Source organism: Podarcis tiliguerta (genome assembly GCF_965153285.1).
Source record: "Podarcis tiliguerta genome assembly, chromosome: 12".
Lineage (NCBI taxonomy): Eukaryota > Metazoa > Chordata > Lepidosauria > Squamata > Lacertidae > Podarcis > Podarcis tiliguerta.
The window spans coordinates 42212804-42238397 of record NC_139545.1 but is presented as its reverse complement, the minus strand read 5'-3'; the positions used below and the strand labels follow the sequence as shown (position 1 = coordinate 42238397).

The following is a 25594-nucleotide window of genomic DNA, read 5'->3' as shown; positions in this document are numbered from 1 at the left end:
GTTATACCCAGGTCTCTTCCCTTTCAAAAAATGGGGGACCTGTGGGATGGGAGGTATTTGGAGGAGGTGTGAATTCATTGTATTTATACTGATCTGTGACTCCACAGACACGTAGCTGTTTCCAAACAACTATTGGAACTGCTACATCAGCTCCCTCATGCTCTGAATGCAGCGGTGAGCATGACTTAAGAATTGTATTGGGTTCCCTGTAGGCAGTGAACTCCATTATAGCCGTTTCCCTGTTCTGTCATTCAGCAGTGAGTAATCCCTTAGTAAATTGCCTTGCAAGGCGGTGGAGCAGATGCAAGTCTGGCTCCATGCTGACTTTGGGAACCAACTCACTTGCCCCCTCACCTCAGAGCCTTTTCTCCCTGGTACAAATTCTCCCATAAGCCCACCTAAGGACACCAATATTAACCACATTTGGAGCTCACCAGGATTTCCCTTGATGTGGTATCTGAAACCCACTTAGTTTTAAGATCCTGGTGTAAGGATCATCTAACTGTATAAAAGAGCTTATATCCCAATAATTTTATATGTAACTCAGGAACCTGTAGAAAAACTGCTCCACAATTGCAGAATTGTCTTTGGTGAACATCTGCAAAGGACATGGCATAGCGGAAGCTGCCTTATACAGAGTGAGACCAGCGTCTCTCTGGGGTTACATGCTATTCCTTATTTCAGCTGCCTTTGGAACTGGGGGTTAGGTTAGCATGGGAAGAATATCAACACACCACAGCATGGTAAAGCTTGTGTTCTACTCTTGTGTTTCATCTTGTGAACTGCCCTTGAGATCTTGTCATGAAGGGTGGTATAAAAATATAAAGAAATAAAGAAATAAAACAGTGACTAGTACATTTCCAGCAACACTCACTAAGTCAGCATTGGTCATGACAGCTGCTACATAGGGAAATTGTACTTGGCTAACCCCCAACCTCAACCAGTTGACCACAGGAGGGGGTTCTGCCAGTATTTGCATTTCAGGAAATGGTTTCACTTACTTAAGTTAGTAGTTTAGTTTAGTTTAGTTTAGTTTAGTTTAGGCATAAATAACACTGACATAAAAATATTTCTAGAGAGTGAGTTTCCTTGCTTTGTTTAGAAACAGGGATTACCTTAGCATGGTAATAGCACCAATAATTCCTACAAAGTGTTTCATAGGAAATTTTGATGACAACCATGAATAAACCCAGGAGAAAAAATCAATTAGAATAGCATTTCAAAAGTTACATTTTATTGGACCAATCCCTTAAGTTTTCAGTGCAGTAGTTTGTCCATGAAGTTCACGGAAATGATTCATACACATGCTATTCAAAAAATATTTTGTTTATTTTTCCAATGAATAGAGATTTTTTCTTTTAGTTTACTAATGTTGTTGTGAGCTAATATTCTCTTTGCGAGTGTTTGTTGGAGATTATTAGTGCTTTTATCATGCTGGGGTAATCCCTGTTCCTAATCAAGGTTAAAAAATTTACATTACTTGCATTTAGTCCATAATAAGTGTTGACATGAGTTTTAATGTATTATAACCATATTAACTAATATGGGTTAATTAATCCAAAAGAAAAAAAAATCTATGTAGACAAGCTCTTGGGAACAGTGGAATATTTAAGTGCAGGTTATTAAAATTCACTCCATGAAAGAAGCTAGTGAGGCAGAATTTTCCCCAGATACTGTTCTGAGAATGCAGGCTAATTTTAGGTCAATAAAATCTCCTTAATGTTCATTATTTCCAGTATTTGCATAGGATTGTTTTTGCTGTTTTAAAAAACAAAATTAACTGGCTATGCCAATCAAGTATATAGTGCTGACATCTTTGTACTCTATTTTTTAACCAGCTTGGTAATTATTTTATTCTCATTAAAATGGTTGAAATAACAGTGATGACTTTAACTTCCCACCAATTTGAAAAGTGGGATGTTACTAACCTTGTCAAATTCATAGTGTATGACTTGACACGCTCATTGCTCCAACCAACAAATCTGCCTAGAATTCCCTACAGAGTATAGAGATAATGTGAATAATGTTAAGCACATTCCCGTAGACTGTCGCTGTAGATGTGAATAATCAAGTGTGAGGGTCCTCCCTGCTAATCCTAATTAATTTTTTTTCTTTTTTAAAAAATATTAAGGTTCTCCAACCAGAGATGTAGGCCCCTCATTAGGCCTGAAGAAATCCAGTTCATTAGAAAGTTTGCAGACAGCAGTCGCTGAGGTAACTTTGAATGGTGACATTCCCTTTCACCGTCCACGGCCGCGGATAATCAGAGGGCGAGGGTGCAATGAGAGCTTCAGAGCTGCAATTGACAAATCGTATGATAAACCTGTTGCAGATGAGGATGATGAAGGCATGGAAACCTGTAAGTAAACTCTTCCATGTACACTGCTTTGAAAAATTGCCTTTTAAAGATGTTTTCACTACTGATGGTTCTTTCAGTTAATTCCCCCCTCTTCACCCTGCCTGCCCCTTTGATCACACCATGTCTTTTGTTAAGGTAGCTTCCTGTTAAGTTCTCTTTACTCCACCAAGATTTTTGTTCACCACCTTAAAGCTCCCACCTGCTCTGACTCTGTCTTCTTTGTGCAAAATTTCCACAGTTCACTTAAAAGCGGTGTAGCCACAAAGTCAATTCACATTGGAAGCCTTCAAGTGAGTTTCTGTTCACAGTGTATAATAGATAATTCAGCCAACATCCTTCCTCCTCTAGCCAACACCTACTCATCTCAAGATTTCTTGCTTTCATTTCTCTTTCTCTCCCAACCGTGTCCCCATGTGCTTGAAAAAGCCTTTCTCTCTGTCTCTGTTTTCTTCTGCCTGACTCACACTGACTCAGAGCCAGTGTGGTGTAGTGGTTAAGAGCGGTAGACTCGTAATCTGGGGAACCGGGTTCGCGTCTCCGCTCCTCCACATGCAGCTGCTGGGTGACCTTGGGCCAGTCACACTTCTGTGAAGTCTCTCAGCCCCGCTCACCTCACAGAGTGTTTGTTGTGGGGGAGGAAGGGAAAGGAGAATGTTAGCCGCTTTGAGACTCCTTTGGGTAGTGATAAAGCGGGATATCAAATCCAAACTCCTCTTCTTCTTCTTCCTTCCAAATTCTTCTACCCTTTGTAAAGCCTACGTTCAGCAACAACTTCGACCTTCTTTTACTTGGTCCACTCTGATGTCTTGGTCTCTCACCTCCATCCCTGCTGCTCCATATCCTGGCTTTTATGTCATGTGCATCTCTCTCGGATAGAGCACCATCTCTCCTGTGTTCCGTATGGTGTGTAGCACATTCTTGACACACTCCCATTACCTTCGCCTCAATTGAAATGGTCGCTTCTGTCCATTTGGATCCATGTAAATACCATATAACGAAAGAAGACCATCGCCCAAAGGGCCAGGCGGGGTATATGGAGGAACAATATGAGTGGAAACGTTTACATAAGGACTGCAGCAGTTGCAGGAGCATCTCTGTCTACCTTTGGGTAAAGAGAACATTAATGCTTGACAGTGTTAGCGTAATAATAACATCTCTGCAGGCTTGCATCACACTCTAACATGCTATGGATTTTGTGATTTGGTTTGTTTGTTTGCAAGCTCTAAAATACTCGTTTTTCAAAACGAAGATTACTGCAAATTTTAATGTACTTGGACCTCAGTAGAAAAATGTGTGTTTATGTAGCCAATATTATACCCTCCAACATTCCTCAGATGAAAATAGAGACAGTTCTCACTCCCCACAACTGACCCTCCTCAGCCCCCCATTTTTTATCTCCCATCCGCAAAGCATTTCTACCACCAAAAGGGCAAGAGCACCACCACTTCACCAATGGGACCCAGCACACATGCCCTACTCTGTCCTGAAAAAAGTCTTAATCCTGATTTTATTTTATTTCATTCTTTGGTAGATTTACAAAAAGAAACACACAGAGCAATGAATGAATTTTAAAAAGTGGCGAGATTAGATGCAGACATGCAAAGCATTTTTTTAATAAAAAAACCCAAGATTCCTTGTGTACCGTCTTAACAGCAAGACAATGAGTTAAATGAAAAGGGAAGGGGCAAACACTTTGGTTCTAAAGTTTAATGAGAGAGAGAGGGGGGGGGGAAATAAGTTGCATTTAGGTTGAAAAATTTCAGCATTGGAAGTTCATCCATAAAGTGAAGAAAAATTACGGCTGTTCTTTAATTAGAATATGTAAGGTTGGCAGATCTAATAAAGCATAAAGTTAATGATCAGCTATTACCCACCCTAATGGGCGTTCATTTACATTTTCAGTTCTTTAACCCTAAGAGTGACCCAACATGAGAAGAATGTCATTAACATAAAAGAATCTCTTCAAACGTAACCTGTATAATTATTGAATGGTGCAGCAATGGGCTAGTAAAATGACAGTCCGTGCTCAAAAAAAGAGTGAATAGCAAATGAACTTAAATGGGGCAGAATTATATGGAAATTATTAAATTTTTAACCTTAATGTTGTAGTATTTTAAATGTATCTCAGCAGGTCCCCCCCACCTATGTAGTTACTTTACCTTTAAACATTAAAAGTTTATGAATGGAAAAGAGCTGGGGAAGCTGAGGTAATTAATTACTTAGCTTGTCGACTGACACAGGGAGTTGGAAAAATGAATCTGCAATCTCAGCTTTTTATGAATGTGTTTACATTTTAAGAAACGCCTGTCATAATGAGCAAATTTGCTCCTACAAGTTCACTGTTCTATTTTATATTAGTTTTTCTTTTTTAAAAAGCCTGCTTCTAAAAATATCACATAATTGAATGTAAGGACATTTGAAATATTTCCTTCAATAGTAGCAGCAGAATTAATTCAGCTTCATTTCAAATCTGGCAGTTCAGAGCAGCTAAATACTATCAGTCTTGTCTAATTGACCCAGTGACACAGGGTGGAATCCAGTGGAGGTACCCCATAACAGAAGTGAGGGGAAGGGTTTTTTTCTGATTCCCTTGACAGCCCTCTGTGATACCTTTTGATTTGTTCTGCAGGGTTCCCCAACAACCTAGAGCTGTTGGTGTGTGTGCTCAGGTCTGCAAGAAGGAAAGCAAAAAACCCCTCCCCACCTTTTCAAAAAGAGGGTCAAAAGCCCTTCTTCTGAGACTGTGGGAACAGTTGGATTTCACCCATAGGAAGTGGGGCACAAAGGGGTGGATCACAAGTGCTCCATGTTTAAGCTTTTCTCACAGTGGGTCAAACAGCGCCCTTAAGCAGCCCACAAACTGGTCCTGAGTGCATCAACATTCTTCTCACGTGATTCCCAGCAACTGTTCTTCAGATGCAAACTGGAGGCAGAATATAGCCATTGTGGCTGGTATCCATGCATTGCCTTCCCCTCCTTTTTCTAATCCTCCTTTAAGGCTGTCCAACTTGTTGGACATCCATAAATATTGTGGGGGATGAATTCCACAGTTCAACTATGTGCTGTGAAAAAGTGCTTTCTTTTATCTGCCCTGAATATGGAAACATTCAGGATAGCACCATGCATTTTTGAGAGAGGGAGAAGGAGAAGGAGAGAGAGAGAGAGAGAGAGAGAGAGAGAGAGAGAGAACTATAGAATGATCTGGCAGGTGTACTGGATGTACCACTATTTTATATGGATGCAGATGTTCCATATTAGGTAGGGATCAAGTGTGTTAAAGTGGCACTATACATGCCACTATACACTATACAGGTGGGGAGGGGAATTAGTGTTCAGTTAAACCCTATGGAGGTGGGTTGTGTTCAAATCCCCCTTGCAGCTATTTCTCTCCTCCCACAACAGTTCATAATTTAGAAGGCTCCTTTCTCTCATTGTAAAAGCAATGTAAAATTCTAGTAGAAAATGCTTTGCCTTTGTAAGCAGTAATCTTTCATTTGGTCAGCTGGTGACCCTTTTGTACTCGAAGATAATAGAATCAGAGAATTGTAGAGTTGGAAAGGGACCACAAGGGTCATCTAGTCCAACCCCCTGCAATGCAGGAATCTTTCACCCAACACGGGTCCTGAACCCACAACCCTGAGATTAAGATTCTCATGCTGTACTGACTGAGCTATTCAGATAAGTTGCTCTGAATTGTTTCATAAAGAAATCTTGATCAGTGTCCTGCAATGAGTTCTAAAAATATAAGCGCACACCATGTGACCACATTTACTGTGGGGGCTTTTTAAAAACCATAATATAATTGCTGCACTCAGAACAATTGGCCATTCAGACCGTTGAACTGAGCCTGAAAGACAGATGGGAAGACCTTAAGTTTGGCAGAGGGTACCTATAGATTTTAATGGGTATAATCAGATAGTCACAGCTGACTGCTTGGGGTATTTGGATCATATGAATCACAGTGCTTGTTTTCGAAATCTTGGAATAGCTGATAAGAAACAGTTCCTTTCTCTGGTGCGTTGTCTGAGAGCAAGCCATTTGAATCTGAATAAATTGGCAGAGCTTTCTAATCTCTGTTGAGTCTTAATTGCTAGAGACTCTGCTTGTATTAAATAACACAATACACAGTCTAGCTCAGTTATGGAACAGCTTCACGTTCAATAACTACAGTTTCTTATGAGCATTTTCTCTGTTTTGTGACATAATTAGGAGAGCAGTTTCACAATACTTTTCTTGCAGTTCTCTCAAGTAAAACATGTCTTTGCTCTTGGAATCATACCCTAAAGAACAATCTGATATTTTGGTCTTAGTGGCTAAAATAGGAAAGGGGGATTGTCGTCTGCACTTTTTCATTAACTCTTCCCCCCGACCCAGTGCTTTTTAGTAATGTCATAGCGAACTATGAACTATCACAAAAATCAGAACTTGAATTTCTTGCCTGAATAGGAATAATAATGAGGCAACATTTTATTTCTTCAGGAATGCATACCTTGCTTTTCTCTTCCACAAAGGTGTTGGTCAAATCAACTTACAGATACAAAAGAAAACATAAAACAACCAGTGACTCCAACCTTAAAACTTAAACAATCACACTGAAAACAGCAGCAACATCCCTTCCAATCAATACATTAAGCAGTGGTCGAATCAAAAGCTTGTTTGAAAATAAATTATTTCAGTTGCTGGCAGACCCCAACCTCGCAAAGCGGTTTGGGGAGGGCAGTGTGAGAAGGAAGCCCTGAGTCCTTTGATCCCTGAGCTGGGCTCTGTGAAAGCAGTTGATAATAAGCTGGCAGTTGCCTAAAATAAAGTTCTGTTGTTGCATGGGAATTGTAGAAATGAAGTTATATTAGAGATTGTACGAAATGAATTGCAAAGTAGCAGGGAAGTCCAAACATACTGAATGAGTGTATGACCCTCAGTGGATGAGATAAGAAAAGTCCTGCTGGAGTAGGTTGAAGGTCCATCTTAGTCCATCAACTTATTTCCCATAGTAACCAACAAGATGCTCTGGAAAGCTACTGGAAAATGTTATTGGAGTATGAGTATACATCCCTAAAAGCAATGTGATGCAATACAATAAAAGGCTGACAAGTAAAATATGAGGGCAACAGCACTCCTTGCTGGTTGCCCCCAAAGCAAGTGATATTCAGAGGCATACTATCTTAGAACATGTTTGCAATTTTTTGCTAATGTATTGGCAAAGCTGAGGTAACTAATGAGGATCACAAGTTTTGAATATTCAGTATATAAATAATGTGAATTGCACGAGGTGTGATTGATTGTTTTTAATAGGAAGGGAAATGTGCATAGAAATACTTCAATAAGCAATTAAACAGCATTATTATTATTATCATTATCCTTGTTGAATGTCAAGTATTATAAATTAGTTTTAATTAATTTGTATTTTTAACATTGCCTTAAAGTACAATGTCCTTGAGTCCTCACTTCAGATATTGCATATTGCATCTTTTTCTCAGCCTTGCTCTATCTTTGAAAATCACTGTGATACCTCAGTGCCCAAGGGTGATATAGTATTACGGTATGTTTTACTTATTCACCAGCCTAAATGAAAGCCAGTGTGGGACTGAGTTGGTGTTTGAACTTGAAATGTAGGATTGTGCCTTGAATATGAACATGCTCATCTTTCTTTTCAATATGTCAGTCTTCAAGGTGTATGTTGCATTAAGAAAAATTTTGCATCCTTCGTTTTCTCCTGAAAATGGGTGTGAAGAATGAACCAATATTCAAGGTTAAAATGGAGAATTATGTTGCAAATGTACATAGTGCATAACATTGTAAACTCAACTGTCAATATATAGACCATGTCCAGATTAGCATATCTTGTCTTAATAATATTAGATATGAATTGGTCTTTTGGACATAGAGCCCAACCCCTTTGCCTGAGGGAGCAAGCAAACCAAGGTATTCCATTGCACTTTGTTTGCTATGATTAACAGCTTTGGAACAAGCCAGGATATTAAGTCAGCTTCAAACCATGGTTTAATATCCTGGCTTGCTGTGAAGCAATTAAGCATATTTTCATGGTTAGCATGAAATAGCAAACTATAGTCAATGGAGGACTCTCTAGTTTGCTTGCTTGCCTACTTGGGCCAAGGGAGGATCAAATGAGCTATGTATATTTATCCAAAAGACTCATTCATTTCTTGGCTTATTAAGCGATCAGAATATTGAGCAAACAAGTTAAACCCAAAACCTCACATTGTACAGTAAAATGCATGCAGTTTCATGGACCCCATGTGTGGAGCTTTCCGGATACAAGCAGAGAAAGTCATGCAGTTTACCACCTGGGTGGTTTACTGGAGTGTAGTGGCTGTTCATTCTGGATGAACAGATAATGGTTGTTCAACTCTATTTGTCTTGAATCACAGCAGAGAATATTTTTTTAAACCCCCCCCCCCAGCCCCTACTAAAATTACCTTACTCTTTCTTTCAGTGGAGGAAGATACTGAGGAAAGCTCACGATCGGGTAGAGAATCTGTCTCTACGTCAAGTGACCAGCCATCCCATTCGCTGGAAAGACACATGAATGGCAGTCAAGATAAAGGAGACCGGAAAAAAATTGGGAAGGACAAGAAGAAAGATCGAGATAAAGAAAAGGATAAAATTAAAGCCAAGAAAGGAATGCTCAAAGGCCTGGGGGACATGTTCAGGTAGGATTTGTATATGCGACTAGAGTTTGGACCTCTGATTTTCATGGCAATGTCCATTTTCAAAATGCCAGCAATTTAAGCATGTTTTAAAGGGACCATTTAATGCTCCTTGACTCTGTCATCATCTGTAACATGACTATAATTCTATCAGTGTGGATTCTATTGCACCAAGATTGACACAGGTTTATGTCATGTTTTAGTGAAGCTGCTTATGAGGTGGAATAAAACAAGTGACATCTATGTTGCATCTGCACAAGGATCAACATTTGTACAAAACAAAACAATACTCAGTTAGCCCTTGATGTTTCTTGCATGTATGGTGATTCATTATTGACACTCTACTAAAACCCAGTTCACAGCAACAAAGGCTTCTTGAAATGTAGGTGTTTAGAGAAATTCATGTTGAACCCTGGAGGTCCTCCATGGTTTCCCCAGTTTTCACTCTTGCCAATACAACCTTTCTGGTTTTGATTTGGAATAGAGAACATTTCCCAATCTAAGTGAAGAGCTGGTACACATAATTACCTTGCCCTGTAAGGCTTTTGTTTTCAAGCAATTGCTATGCTCCAGTAAGTGTGGATTTGACTTGATTTATTATCTATATGTCTCTTTTCCAGCATCAATGTTGATTTCAAAGCTGATGACAATAAGAACACATTAGCAAACAAAAACACTTTCATCAATATAATCCTATCAAAAAGCACATAGCGTATTAGTGAGGGGGGAAAAAAGCAATCCAATACAAAATGATGCAGTTTAATACCAAAACCATAACAATTCAAAAACAATTTATCCGAAATGGCTGATAAGCCACAGCCCAGTACCAGCTGACATAATCCCTCTAGGAAGGGGGCTCTGCACCAGCACAGTCCCAGCAGCAACTTCTTCCATAGCTTAAGGCACAAGGGAAGAGGGGCTGGTCTCACTTAGCCTTGAGATGGAACACACACTGCTTTGCAAACAGGATTCATTGAGCATTAACAATGTAGAGTAACTCAGCTATGTTACACTCAGTTATGTCACCTAGAAGTGATGACTGAGAACAAACTCCTCGTTTCAAACTCCTTGAAATATAGTACAAAAACAGACAAAGGCTATTGGGAAGCCATTGAGGAGTCACAGTATAGTTCTTAATGAGAGGAACACTTTGTCTGTTTTTGTACTTGTCTGTTGTGTTTTCCAGCCATGTTTTTCTACGGTATAAGGCAATGGGACAAGCAGCGGGGCAGCACATCTTCAAACATTACATCATACACTTTCCCCCTCGTTTCAAACTCTGACCCGCTCCGTAGTGCATCTACTAGTACAATTTTTGCTTTGAGGGAGTATTGTATGCTTTCTGTTCTCAAAATATGTCTCTCATCTCCCAGCTTCCCCGAGGGAGAATTTGTTAGCCATAAAGCTATAAAGTGACTTCCCTAGATCCTTCGAAGTTGTGCTTTCCCATGGGCTTCCAGAAGGTTTTCATAACAAAATGTAGTTGTCTGCTGAGTGAGCGCCAATAAGTTGAGACTAAATCCTGACAAGGTGGGGCTCTATGGACTGACAAATCTAGGGTTCAGGAATTAGGCATTCTTCTAGTTCTGGATGGGCTTGCATTCCCTCTGAAAGAATGGGTACATAGTCTGGTGGTGCTCTTAGATCCATCACTGTCATTGAAGGTGCAAGTGACTGGGGTTGGCTAGTAAGGTGGTTATGGATGTTCCTAGACAGACATTACCTGGCCACAGTGACTGGGTAACCTTTGAGATTTGTTCAGAAGCTGCAGCTAATATAGAATTCCATGGCTAGGCTGTCATTTGGGACTGCTGATTGTGAACATACCACACCAGGCCAAGTTCAGGGAGCTTGCATTGACATACAGTATAAAGCCCTATATAGATTGGGACCTAGATATCTAACGAAGCATCTTTTTTATGAGGAAGACCCTCTTACTGCCACAGTTAAGTGAAATTCACCAAGTGGCAACAAACAAGACAACCTTCTTGGTACTGGCACCTTGTTTATTCCTTACGTTCTCAGATACAACTGATGCTAACTCTTATGAGTTTTTTTTGTGCCAGTTGCAGACCTAATTATTCAACAAGGTTTTTATGCAAGGATTGCAGCATAGCTGTTTTATTTTTAAAGTTGCATTTTCCCCCCTTTCTGTTTTGTTTTAATGTGTATTATGTATTTGATTTTAATGTAATACACTCTGGGATTGCTTTGGCAAGAAATGTTTTAATTAGATAAGACATGGAGCCAGGAAACCGATATAAACAAGGTTAAAATTCTTGGTTCAACTATGTAGCTCATAGGGTGGTCTGTGGCAAATTAGTATCTCTCAGCTTAGCCCACAGAGTTGTAAAGATGTCCTACTCTGCCCTAATTCCGCAGAGGATGACCAAAACACAAATGTACGTAAAATAACATAATCACCGAAATTGTTGTATTCCCTTGATTGGGAGACCTTTTTCACCCCCTCTCTATTAGTCTTCCACTCTTTTTTTTAATATAGGATTTCCACTTCCCTGATTTGAGTTCTTAATCACTGATCCACCACTTTTTAATTGGTTTTTTATCAGTTGTAGTCGTTTCTCTCTGTGTGTTTCTAATTGTTATTTAAATTGTCTTACTGAATATTTTCTCACTGAGCCTATCCCCAAGAAAATATATAAAACATTGGCCAGAGGTATCCAGGGAGGCTCTTGAGTGTGCTCCACAGTAAAGGCTGTCCAGCATGCCTTGAGAAGATAGATGGGCATGCACAATGTAGCAAGACTTTGCTGCAATAGAAATAAGCTTTCCTTCATCTCTTACCTCTTTGTATATGTTATTTGTGTGCAGGGAAATGCCATTTCACACAGCAGCTGTGCTGTACTTTCAACCTCACCCTGATGCAGGGCCATACTGGCAGTGAGGTACTTGCCTCAGGCAGCAGGTCGGGTGTGAGATGGAGGGCAGGAAGTGCCAGAGAGCTATTGGAATAGAACTGTGTGTGCTGCCTTCAAAGATACCCTACTGCATACAAGTGTGGTGGAGGTTGTAGTCCTATTGCCAGTGTGTTGTGAGGATAACCATGATCGTTGTGAGGAAAATCTGAAGAGAAGTGTCATGTACGTTGAAGTGTAGGTGGGTTCAGGCATGATCCAAGACTGAGATTCAGCTCAAAAGGGATTTATCGGAACATCAGGAACAAGAAGAACAAGAATGACAAACAGGGGCACTTGGCCCAGTATAGTACCTCGGGTTAAGAACTTTGCTTCAGGATGAAAACAGAAATTGCACGGCGGTGGTGAAAGTCCCCATTAGCTAAAGTGGTACCTCAGGTTAAGAACATGAGCGCCACAACCCCAGTCGGTCACGACTGGACCTAGTGGTCAGGGGTCCCTTTACCTTTACCTTTACCTTTACCACTGTATCCATGAGAGAGTCACCTTTTTTAAAAAGGAAGACAACAGACATTCATAACTTAAGGTGGGCACAAATCTACCCAATTAAATATAATAAACTGTAAGATAATATATGGCAAACAAATGTTATCATTTTTTTAAAGTTGTGGGTTTATTATTGGGTTATAACCTTGTTTCTTAAGAGCAGCAACCAATGCAATTATTTTCCATATATTAACTGGGAATTTGTGACATTTATTTGGGTAGATTTGTGCACCCTGTGATAGTTTGGATCCAACTCTTGCCTGTCTGACAGATACATTTTTTTTTTAAGTTTTAGGGGATTAGGCCCTGCCAGGGCATCCCTAGGCATAAGACAGCAAGACACAAAGGCCAGGATACATATTCTGGGAACAACTCTCTGGTATGGGGTGACTCATTGCTTTGTAAATATCAGATTTTCTTCTCAAGGAATAAGCAGTTAGATGTAAAAGCAGCACAGACCCCATAAACCAATAAAGTGCAAGCTGTTTCCCTTCCTTTTTTAGTTACTGTCAGCTGCCATGTAAGCAAAGCCTGTGTTTCCTTGTCCTTAGCTGATGTTGTATCATGTCACATAAAATATTGAAAAATCTGTTTCTCTGGCCTGATGTTCAAAGCTGTGCTTTTTTCCCTTTCTCTCTCCTTAGTTTGTGTTGCTTTCTCCTCCCCTCTCCTCCTTGCTGTTTTACAGCTACGGATGTCTGGAAGACTGAATTTGACATTTTTTGTTTTTCATTTTTTAACTGCTTGTCTGCTCATGTTTTTCTAATGGCTGGTACAGTAGTAGCGTGACACTAAAAGCAGGGCACCCTTTTTGGACCCAGAGCGCTCCCACTGTGCTCAGGAGGCTTTGCGTTGCTTTTGCTGAATCGATTCCTCTTGCTCTCCTGGCTTCACTTCGCTGGAGAGCTGCTGCACAGCTTTTTCTCTCTGCGCAGCGCCCCTTCAGCAAAGCGGCAGGAGAAACAGAGCCCCTTCCATTTCTCCTCCCGCTTTGCTGGAGAGGCACTGTGCAGAGAGAGAGAGCTGAGCAGCGCCCCTTCAGCAAAGTGGGAGGAGAAATGGAAGGGGCTCCGTTCCTCCTGCCGCTTCGCTGAAGAGGTGCAGCACAGAGAGGGAAAGTGGCGAAGCGTTCCTTCAGCGAAGCGGGAGGAGAAATGGAGCCATTACAGAAGTCCATTAACTTCTGTATCCATTCTTCTCTTGTCGGGACCTCTTCTTCCTTCCATTATTTTGGGCAAATAACATTCTTGCAGCTTTGGTTGCATACATAAATAAATTTCTATACTATTTAGGTACTCCCCACCAGCCCATCTGGTGGGCTTTCTACACTGGATGTAGTATTGTATTTTTATAGATACAGTGACCAGCAGTTTCTGTAAGGAATAGGGGAAACCAAATGAGGGGAAGTAAGAGGGTGAGAAGTCAGGTAGAAAAAACTGTGAAGAGATTAGGAGAACTGTTACAGGAATAAATAGATTCAGCTTTTTGTCTAAAGAGGTTTCCTGTTAACTTGAGTCTTAAGGGGTCTCCCCCCACCCCATGTGCCAAGTGCATTTTGTTCTGAAAACAGACACTAAATCCGGAGTCCTTGTGATCTAGATTAGGGTCATAGTAAGATCTTATTACTTTTGAATAATACATTGTTGTGGTTTTGTGCTTGTAGTGCCTCAGGGCCACAACCAATGCTCCTTCCTAGGTGGGGATTTCCAGGTGTGGCTTCAAAGAATTTAGGGGAGCAGGGAATGGTGCTTCCCTTGTGACCAACACTAAGTTCTTCACCACATTGCCAAACCCCAAGGGTCTCTGTGTGCTTTAGTATCCTTGAAATCCTTGAATTATTAGCATCAGAAGAGTACAAGTCAAAACAGAAAGCTATTTTTAAGTTCAAAGAAGCTGTTCATTTATTTATGATGCGTATACTGCCCTTTGGTGGAAAATTCCCAGAGCAGATAATACAAAAATAATTAAAATACAAATAACAACACATCCAAAGCACAAAGTCAGTGAGATTTTAAAAGCTAGATTAAAAATAAAATAAAAATCAATAAGATTTGACTAGTTGTGGCAAGCATGTTCCTTAAGTAAACAAAACGTGCAAAAAGTGCATGTTTACATGGCAGTTTATACAGGATATATGAAAATCAAGTATAAGGGGAAATTAATCATGAGCATATTGAACTAGATTAGTGGTGGGGGCTTTTTTGCAATATTTCTTGAGAACATAAAGCCCTGCTGGATCACACCAAAGGCTCATCTAGTTCAGCATTGTGTTCTCACATTGGCCAAGCAGTTACCCATGGGAAGCTTGCAAGCGGAATATGCATGCAACAGCACTCACCCTAGCTGTGGATCCCAGCAGCTCATATTTAGCCTCCAACCATGGAGGTAGCCGATAGTCATTGTGGCTAGTGGCCAGTGATAGCCACTTTTCCAATCCTCCTATAAAGCTGTTGAAGTTGGTGGCCATCACTACACCTTGTAGTGGTGAATTTCTTAGTGTGAAGAAGTACTTCCTTTTGTGTATGAGCCAGTGTGGTATGGGACTAGGACTTTGGAGAACAGGTTGATTCACCAAACTCAGTCATGAAGCTCACTGGGTGACCTTGGGCCAGTCACAGTCTTTCATTCTATCCTGTCTCACAGAGTTGTTTATAAGGATAAAATGAAGTGGGGGTAACTATGCAAACCACCTTGAGCTCTTTGGAGGAAAGGTGGGATATAAATGTTATAATAAATAAGTAAAATATCCTGAATCTTCTGGAATGGTGACCCTGAGACCACTGTTTCAACTGAGGAAAGAGTTCAGTTATCCTAACTCAAATGTATCTGAAAATTCTACTCAATAATCACAGCCTGTATATATTAGAAAATGAGATACAATGTCTTAACATGTGAAACCAGGAAACTATTTCCTTTACAAACCCTAAACCTGCAAACACCTATCTTTAGAATTCAAGCTGTATATGATATTCCACACTGCTGTTCTTGTTAAAGAAGTAAGTATGATTCAGAGGGGGTTTGCAGAGTGTGGGGTCTATATATCAAAATATGGTGTTTAAAACATTGGCTGTGCAGTGTCTTGCTTTCAGTATTGTAGATTACAGATGGGCAAGCCATTCTATTGGGAACCAATGCAAATGAAATATTCCCATATTACCATTAAATTGAATCCTACAATTACATTTGAAATGATTACTGGGAGCCTTGCAGTGTTGCTCCATCCAGTCCTTCAAGAGGAAATGGATAATTTAGTTTAAAACCTTGTTTAGCTGAAATCAGATATACTGTTGTCTCTTCTTGTACAGCCACTTCCAAAGTGCACAGAACACGTCCAGATTCATAAACATATTATTTGGAGCTTTGAATTACACATTCCAGCCGCATTAGCCACCTGAGACCTCTGACTGGGCATTTGGGGAAACAACATGCACAGACTATACTTTCCCATTGCGTAGCTTGCAGGTTTTATTGTCTGCGCCATGATTTTCATTTACTGTGGCTTATTATGTCTGGGGATAGTTCAAACGCTACTGAAAAAGCAGGTGTTTTCTTCTTTTTAAGGGTGGAAATCAATATAAATTTATAATTTTCCACTGTTTTAGACGCTAATCAACCTACAATTCCAGCAGCTACATTTCAGATGTTTCATTAACTTTACAATTTTTCCTTGATTGCAAATTTGATTTATGTCCCTTAATTGGAATGGTTTCTTAAACAAAGAGAAGCAGCTAAAAGCTTGGTGCTTTTAATCACCCTTTTGGTTCATGCTGCTGTCGAGTTTACATTTGTGTTTTTCTGCTAGTGTGTGTACACACACACACAGACACTTCTCCCTTTTTTCTTTTTAGACTTAGGCAGGAAACGGGCACCCTCAGCACATTAGGCTTCAATGCATTGAAAGCATAGAGGGTCCTCTGCAAGGATTATTTCACAATTTAAAAACTTGAACTTGTATATCCAGCGGGGTATAGTGTACAGTTTTTTAATCTGAAACAGGATCATAGTTTGGGTTTTCATGCACCAAAATAAGTGTCAGGTTGACCTGCTACTGAAGACAAGTCCACAGCTCCTGATAACATATTCTCCCAGTATTCTTCTTTGCTTGTCAGGGAGTTTAAGTGGAGAACCTCTGACATCGACAGCACAGTATCTGACTGCAAAGCAAGCCCAGAGAGGCACATAGCGTGACAGCTGAGCCTTCTAAGTCCCTTCCTGACGTTTTGGTAACGTTTCTTTACAGACCTGCCATCTGAATATAAAATGCAAGTGTCAGGCGTGACACCTACTTTATAATCTCTGTAAAGCAAACCTTTTCGTAGGAGAATTTGTTGACAGTTCAGAGATTCAAAGTCAATTTCAATTCAAGCCTGTGTACAAGGTGTGTGCCCCCCCGCATCTCATCTGCAACTGATGTGAAAATTGAAGGCTGGTGACTATTCAGCCCATAGCGAAGTATGGTAAATAAATATCTTCTTGAGGGTTGAGGAATCTGCTAGATGAAAGAATATGTTAATGACATTCCTCCCAGTGTATGTTGGAAACATTTCTTTTGAGATTTAATTTGCTATACTGATAGTTGCTGGATTTCTGCAATAGTTAGCATAATCTTTCAGAGCTGTTTTTGTAGGGTTTTGCTTTGTTTTATTAACTCTTAAGCCTTCTGGAAATAGCCTTGTTGAAATTAATGTTTGCAATGCCATATTTATGATTTCAGGAGGAGACATATATCTGTGGGTGGGTGTACACATTGATCATACCATAAATAAATTAAAGCTTGAGTGCTTCAGATTGACACATGCTTGAGTGATGACCTTATGTTTGGGGATACAGCTTTAACTTTAATATTTCATTTCAGCCTATATAAGCAATAGTCTTGGATTCCCATTGTGTTGGAATGCTAACATGTCTTGAAAGGATATCGTTTTGCTAATCATTGGTCTAGGAGCAAAGAGTTGCTTACAAAGGAAATAGCCATTGCATATTAGCCTTTGGTCATGAACACAATTGAGTCCTGTTAACCAGAAATACATAGTTTTAAAGCCTTATTGCTATAAAATGTTGTACTAAAGCCTTGGGAATTGAGGTGTGATGTTTCCTAGGCACAAAAGTGTACTTTGGCTGTGGCTTAGTGATTGCATTTCCAAATTCTGGTCTGATAATCATTTGTATACAAGATGCCCACTGTGGTTGTTGAAATTGCAATTAAAGATACAAATCTGTAGTAAGGAATGGCACCATCCATGCACAAGAGAAATGTTTGAGAAACTGAACAGGTACAATATATCATTAGGGGAAAATCTGTAAGGAGGGATGGGGGGAAGCATGCTCAGTGGTTACAGAATGTAGAGAGTCTGTTGGGTAGAAATTGGACAACAAGGGAGGAATAGGAATGGAATGGCGTATCCTTGGAACCCTGAACAGAAGTACTCCACACTGCATTGTTTTGTTACAGGCCCTATTTGTACATCCATAGAATCTTGTGAACCGCTAAAGTACTTGTTTTTGTAGATTTCTATTCTCCAGATTTCCTTCTCTAATCACAGTTCCTCCAGCCGCATTAGAGGCCTCTAGGGTTCTCCACCTGCTCAGAGCAGTGTATGGGGGTGGAATGTGCACACACGTGCAAGAAACTTTGAGCATAGGACCATCTCTGTGTTTGGGTTCTACATATGTTAAACAGTAATAGTTTTGGAAAGGGCACCACCATTTCTTTGGAATGGAATGTACTCTTCTGTACAAAACCTCTTTTTAAGTATTGCTATAAACAGCAGGAACTAGCAGCAAAGGGAATATGCGACGACAGACATGTATCAATGTCACCATTTTGATAGCTTTCAGGTCAGTATTTTTTTGAGAGCTGCAGTAAACCTTTTACTATGCAGTAACATTTCAGTATACCATGATGAGCATTTAATCACAGTTAACTTTTATAACCTAAGTGCCAACTTACACTAGGTGGGAGGGCAGGGAAATTCTGCTGCACATAGAAGAAAACATGTTGATGAAAATGAGACAATCCCACATCAGGAAAAGCATATGGGCTAGTTTTGATAATGAGTGGTACAAAATAGCTTTATGGGGAAATGGTGCTGTTTAAAAAAGTAGAAAAGAGGAGGCACCCATTCTCCTTGTTTTACCTCCACCCCAAGAAGACCAGTAGAAAAGGTAAACTTGGCTCAACTTAGGGCTAGTAATTTTACAAAGTTTTGCATGGGAGAGATTTAACAGACCCTCTCCCCACTGGTTTCAAGGCTTCTTCACCAGTTACAGTTTAATAAATGACTTTTGTGTCTCCTCCAATAAGTGGAGTGGATGTACATATTTATTTTGCCACATTATGCTGTGCTAGGAAAAGCATCTGTCTAAACTATTGGACTGCAAAAGCACCGTCAGTCAGCACAGAAAATACATAGCTATATGCACCAGTAGTCTGATGCAGTATAAGGCACCTTCAGATGTGCTGTATTCTCTTTCATTCATTTCCCCATCCAAGCCTACCTCAGTATTTCCAAATGCCTAAAACCAATCCAAATTAACCTTTCCCTGCTTCTGCCTAAGCTTGGGATCAGCTGACTCTTCTCTGTAAGCACTTATTTGTTGATGAATATGTAACAGCTGCTCTGTATACCTGGGCAATTGCTCTGGATAAATCTGAAGCAATGGCTTTTGGTTGATAGTTGCAAATTAATCAAGTGCAAATTAATCAAGAAGTGCATCATTTAGACCTACTTCCAAGCCATTTGGTGGAATATAACGTTTGGTACTGTAGTTCCCGTTACACATTTGTGAAGGACATGAAGCCCACACAGCTGTTATGGTTCTAGAAATATATATTTCCCATCTGCTTAGTTTCTTGTTATGTTGGAAGACCTTAAAAGCTGGAGAGACAAGGAACATTTTCAGTGTCCTTTCTGTGTTCTCCCTGGAATGGGTTCCTAACACATTGAAATTGAATGTGCAAATCAGTTTTCAAGGTCTGAAGTAATATCATATATTGCTTAATTTATTCAGCAGAGGATATTCCTTGGGAAAGCTACATCAACAACGATTTTTCTAGTAATTGACAGGAAAATGCTGACGTATAAAAATGTTTTACAGATAATGAGGTCTGCAGGGAACTTTTAACGTTTGGGAGGTTCCAGGTGAACTGTCAAGAGCTTGGTTAACCTTTTGTGTGCATATGTAAAACTTTGCTGTAGAATCATTGTATTTAAAAAAAGAAGAATGGATTATCACTGACCATTATTCACATTAAGTTGCCATGAGATAATTTCTTATCCACCCCCCATATCCTTGATGTTTCTCCTGGACATGGTGACTTGTGGGTTTGTTTGTTTTTTGTTGTTGTTACATTTGTAAAATCTCTTCTGTGCCCAAAAACTAAAGAGAAGACTCAACTTATAAGGAAAATACATAGTTTGATGAGGCTTTGCAAAACTGTGAGTGATTCTACATTGCTTTCCCCATATTTTTACATTCTGCTTCCTGTTCCTTTGTCAAAAGGTAATTTGTCCAAAGTTTTGAAAGTTTAAATATACAGTGTTGACTGGATCACCACCCTCTGTATGCTTATTGACAAAGAATGTTTAGAAGCTAGTGAGACAGGGCTTACCTTTGAATTAGCCATGCTGGTTTGGTTTCAGCAAGACTTGTTCTTCTATATCAGAGGTGCCAACCTGTTTGGACTAGTGGGCCAGAGAGTGCTGGGGGCATCACTCACAAAATGGTTGCCCTGGAGGAGGCATGGCCTAACACAAAATTTGAGACAAGCAAATCCATAAACTCCATATGTTTATCATGGGATGTCAGCTATGCCTTGCTGGTCCTGATTATGTAGATAACATGCACACTCTGTGCTGTTGTTGTCTAATAACAAGGAGCATTCCTCAGTACCAGGAAAAATGTGTCTGTGAGTGTTAGGTTGGCAACCTCTGCTCTATTCTATTTTTAATAGTGTTTTCCACCAGTTTTTCCAGAGCAGACATCCACATGTTCTCTGGATCACCTTTTAAAAATTGGTATTACGTTAGTTACTTTCCAGTTCTTAGGTGTGAAGACTAATTTTAGAGGCAAACTACATACCTTTCTAGCAAGATATGTAGTTTTTGCCAGAACTGAGATTTGAACCTAGAAGATCCTGGTTCACAGATCACTTTCTTAAGATCCCTAATTGTGGTTTCTCTTTTCCATCCATAGTTAATGACATATTATGAAAAAAATGCCACTGTGTCATTGCATGATTGTTTTAAGTTACAGATTATTACTATTTTATGCATTTTTCCTCCTTTTGAAATATGATTGCACCTTAGTAACACTTCCTCTTTTTGACAGCATCCCCCCCAGTAAATTGTTTTTGTTTTTACATCCACATAACTTGAAAAGTTATGTCCTGTGTCTCATTTGTATTTCCTATATTGTCCCCTTCTTGGAAAGTACCCATAGTTTAAATTGTAAGAAAACCATGGTAACCAAATGCAGTAAGATTTGTTGGCTGTGACATGTCAAAGTGTTGTTTTTAACAAAAGAAGCTGATGGCAATGCTCAAATGGACCCTTCTCATCATATGGCTGCTTTGCAGCTCAATCAATCTCTTATTATTATTATTATCAGAGTTATTCAGGCAGAGGCAGTAGCGCTAGTATTTCTCATAATCAGCCCTTGAGCCAGATGTAATTTGCAATTTGTTGTATTGTATTTTGAAACAATAATGCATTAAAATGTACAGAGCATGGAATTGGAAGTATAGTCGCCAAGAGGACATATTGGAGAGCAGGCTACTGCCTGAATGCTCGTAAGTGGACACTGCTGATTTTAAAAGGACCATAATGCAATTTTATTAGTATCTAAATTGATTTAGACTAGCTGCCATCAAAGTCTCTCTCGTTTCACAAGCTGTACAGCTGAATGGCAATAGAATGAGTGCAAATTAACCATCTTTACACATGGTTTTTAGACACCAAATCTTTACTTAAGAATCTGTAGTGTAATCTTCATATTGCTTAAGTTTGACATTAACTACTCATGCTAAATCCAGCTGATCTCTTCAGTAATACAGGCAGGTGTCTTTGCTGTATTGTTTCCAGCACCCACTAAAAACCTTTTTATTCCAGCGAGTATACCCAAGCATGTAATTTTAGCATGTAATTTTGAGACATGGTTTTAGTAAGTGTAACTGTTTTATAATTACAGCCATACCTTGGAAGTCGAACGGAATCCATTGCGGATGTCCATTTGACTTCCGAAATGTTCAGAAACCGAGGCGCGGCTTCCGATTGGTTACCAATTGTGCAGGCACACCGGAAACAATAGCGGAAGCCGTGCCGGACATTTGGCTTCTAAAAAAAGTTCAAAAACTGGAACGCTCACTTCCAGTTTTCAATCATTCGGGAGTCAGAACATTTGACTCCCAATGTGTTTGGGAGCTGAGGTACAACTGTACTGTTTTTATTGTACTCCCCCCCCCCCTCTAACTTCTTATTGGTATTTTTAATGCCTGTTTTAGACTGTTTATTATAAACCATTTAGAGTAAATTCTAGAAAGTGGTAATAAATGTTGTTAAATAAATAAATAAAATGCCCAAATATTCTCCTGTGTCAAAAAATTAACTTCCATATTCAATACAATTTGGATATTGCTCTCTAGAGACCTTCCTAAAACCTTTTTTTTTTTTTTTTTGTAAATATCAACTGTTTATGACTTTTTAACAATGTCATACATGCATGCTACTTACACATGCAGTGTAGTTGTTTTTAGGTATACCTGAGTATAAATGCTATATGAAAATGTGTGATGTTTTATGAGCTAAAATTGACTCCCAAGTTAAGTTTATCTCTCTTATTTACAGCTGTTTAATAGCTGTCTTAGCATCCTGCTGCCTGGATCTCTATAGAGTTCCCAAGTGTTTAGTTAGCTAACAAAGCACCACAGCCTTGATTGGATAATACTGACTGGAAAGAGAACATTTCTAAGTGCATTAAGTGACAGTAATGTAAGGATATGTTGTCCATTAAGAGTGCATTGCCCATTAAAAGCAGGTTTAACTTGTTCATATCTCTCAAGCTGTTGTTTTTTAAGGACAAAAATCTCTCTGGAGCTGAGCTCTATGCATAGTTCAAACCGTATCAAATCTGTTACTATCAGGACTGTTGAGTGCCCACATATATTAAAAAATAGTAGTTCTTGGGATTTTTGCGCTTTTGCTGTTCCTAATCAATCTTAGAAATGCATGGGTTTTGCAACATTTCCATTAAAATTCAGTGTTCTATTTCTGTGGTTGCACTCATCACTGCTGATTACCAAGACTCTTATGTTTCAATAGAAGCTTTTCTATTCATAATCCTTCCTCCTTGATTCAGTCATTGAAGCGGCAACCTGCTATTTAACACATTATAGTTTACTCCTTTCATGTAATTTACAAGAACTTTCAGTATTTAATGCATAGGACACAAACACGATGGCAAGGAAAAATACTAGTCCTTTGTCCCAATGGTGTACATGTTGAACAACACCTTTCCAGTATTCTTGCTCTAGGATGCTTTTGATAACATATTCACCCCAAAGTGTCCTTAGTGTCATGTCACTTAATAAACAACATACATGCATCTCTTTCGGTACATAAATGTGCTTTTGAACAAAGAGAACGCTACCTAAAAGCTAGCTTAAATCTACTTAGTTTAAATTAAGTGGAAAGATAAATGACACACAGTATACCACTTTATCCCAACCTCTCCCACCAGTTGCAACTCTTTCAAAAAATGCAATTGTCAAGAGTTATCTTCCATGTAAGCACTAGATCAACTTTACTTAATTCATAGATGGTGCTTTGGTGGTTGATAGTTTGGAGGTGTCGGCTCTCACTTTTAAGACCTAGATTTCTAAATATTTGTGTATTTTTTTGGCTCAGTTTTATGTTCCTTTTGTACTGCTGGAATTTGCTGTACAGGATGGATATTATTAAATCTTTTACTGACTGTATATTGGGGTTTTTTATGGGATTCTGTTGGTTTTATAACTTTCTGTTAGCCACCTTGAGTCTCTTTTGAGAAACAGGTGGGATAGAAAAATATAAAATAAATAAATGCCAGAATGTGAGAGAGACAGAAGAATAGCATGCAAACCAGGGTTCTCTGTCATAGGAGTTGGACAGTCACCTTCACAGAGAAATGCAGTTGAGGTCACATTTACAAAATGGACTTGGAACTTGTAAGACACGTATTCAAGTGTGTAAGAAACATTGGATTGTTGGGTCTGATCTCCTTGCTGCTGTTTTCCTTTTCAGCTGCAGAATTATCTTTTCTTTTTTTCTGACTCATTTCTCAGGATAAGTGGTTTCCTGGTTTGCAAAGCATGCATTTGCAACCTGTATTCCCCTACTGTCCTTTTTGTGAAGCAAATGCATGTTGTGGATTTCTGGGTCTTGAACCTCCAGCCAGTTACCATAGTAACAAATTGCCAACCTGAGACAAGAACCTAACTGGGCAGTTGTTTGGGGAGACATTTGTAGAAGGTAGCGAGTGGGAAATCTAGTGGCGAAAAAAAAAGTAAGGAAAATAAAGTGAGAAATAGCTGTCTAAGATAGATCAAGGACAAGAGAATGAAGGGCAGGATTTTCATTAAGCTGTCACATAAACTAGGAAATATTTTGAACTGTGCTGTTTAGAATATAATACATCGGCTCTGTACAGAGAACGAAGGCAACTTGTCAAAGTCCAGAATGTGGCCTGTGATATGACCCGGCTCCTCTACTCCATATGTTATTTCTCCCTGGTTAACAGTGCCACCTGCACAAGCATGTCTTGTGCATGTGGAAACCAGAGGATTGCCATTTCATTTTTGAAATGTTTAACATTCTTTTAAACATGCAAAAAAATAAAATCTGAAATTGTATAGGAACATTGTATAGGAATTGTATGGGAAAATTGTATAGGAATTGTATGGGACACGAGTGGTGCTGTAGGTTAAACCTGATCAGAAGCTCAGCAGTTCGAATCCCCGCAACAAAGGGACCATTGCTCGGTCCCTACTCCTGCCAACCTAGCAGTTCAGAAGCACGTCAAAGTGCAAGTAGATAAATAGGTACCGCTCTGGCGGGAAGGTAAGCGGTGTTTCCGTTTGCTGCTCTGGTTCGCCAGAAGTAGCTTAGTCATGCTGGCCACGTGACCCAGAAGCTGTATGCTGGCTCCCTTGGCCAATAAAGTGAAATGAGTGCCACAACCCCAGAGTCGGCCATGACTGGACCTAATGGTCCTTTACCTTTACCTATAGGAACATAGGAAGTTCCCTTATGTTGCCTTATATATCAGGCCATTTGTTCATTTAGCTCAGCACTGTCTGCATTGACTGACAGCAGTTCTCCAGGGTTTCAGGCGAGGTCAGCCCTACCTTGAACCTGAGACCTTCTGCACGAAAAGCAGGTGATCTGTGACTGAGCTTACAGCCCTTCCCTCTGTCATTTACAATAATACACTGATGGGGGAAAGACACACCTGGCAAATGACGCCCAGGCACCTAGCTATTAACAGCACAGGAGAAGCACCATTCTGGAGAAGCATGATCTAGGTCACTTGATGGTCAAGCATTATAGTTTTATCCTTCTGTCTTTCAGTCAGAACTTGAACAAATATTAGTGCCATGAGGTTGCTGTGGGAAACAACTTCTCCTAAGGCAAGCCATCCCCACTCAGGTTGTAACAAGTAGTGAGACTGTCACCATCCTGTTTCGAGTGTTTACGTCCTCACTGCATATTTCTGGCATTTGGAGGAATCAGTCAACCCGGATCCATGTGGGAAATGCTTCTTTGTGTTGCATTCAAGGCAGGGAACATATCTTGAAGGAAGGGCACTTTGGTGGCATAGTCAGATTATATATATACAGTTTCAGGTTAAGAACGGACCTCCGGAATGCTAAGAAGATGGCTTTTCATCATTAAAATGTGAATATTTTCTTGTTCAAAATAGTGGCTATATAAATATGCATATTATGATGCTATGTAGGAAATCTCTTTGGTATTTTAGAATCAAGCCATTAAATCCTTTTTGGTTATTGTGAATATAATCAATGTTCTTATTTCTTTATCTTTTCTAAACGATGTCTTACCTTATTCTAAGATTATGTTGGGCCATTGTTTTACATATACTTACAAAAT

The 25594-nt window shown here is 39.6% G+C and overlaps 1 protein-coding gene across 8 annotated transcripts in view; it reads left to right on the top strand.

Moving 5' to 3' along the window:
- Positions 1–25594, top strand: part of PARD3 (par-3 family cell polarity regulator) — a 556151-nt gene that overhangs the window by 404292 nt on the left and 126265 nt on the right. For all 8 annotated transcript variants that reach the window (XM_083406076.1, XM_083406075.1, XM_083406072.1 and 5 more), the window contains 2 exons: positions 2132–2359; positions 8814–9030. In XM_083406076.1, coding sequence (XP_083262202.1) covers positions 2132–2359; positions 8814–9030 — 445 coding nt within the window. The remainder of the gene's footprint in view (positions 1–2131; positions 2360–8813; positions 9031–25594) is intronic.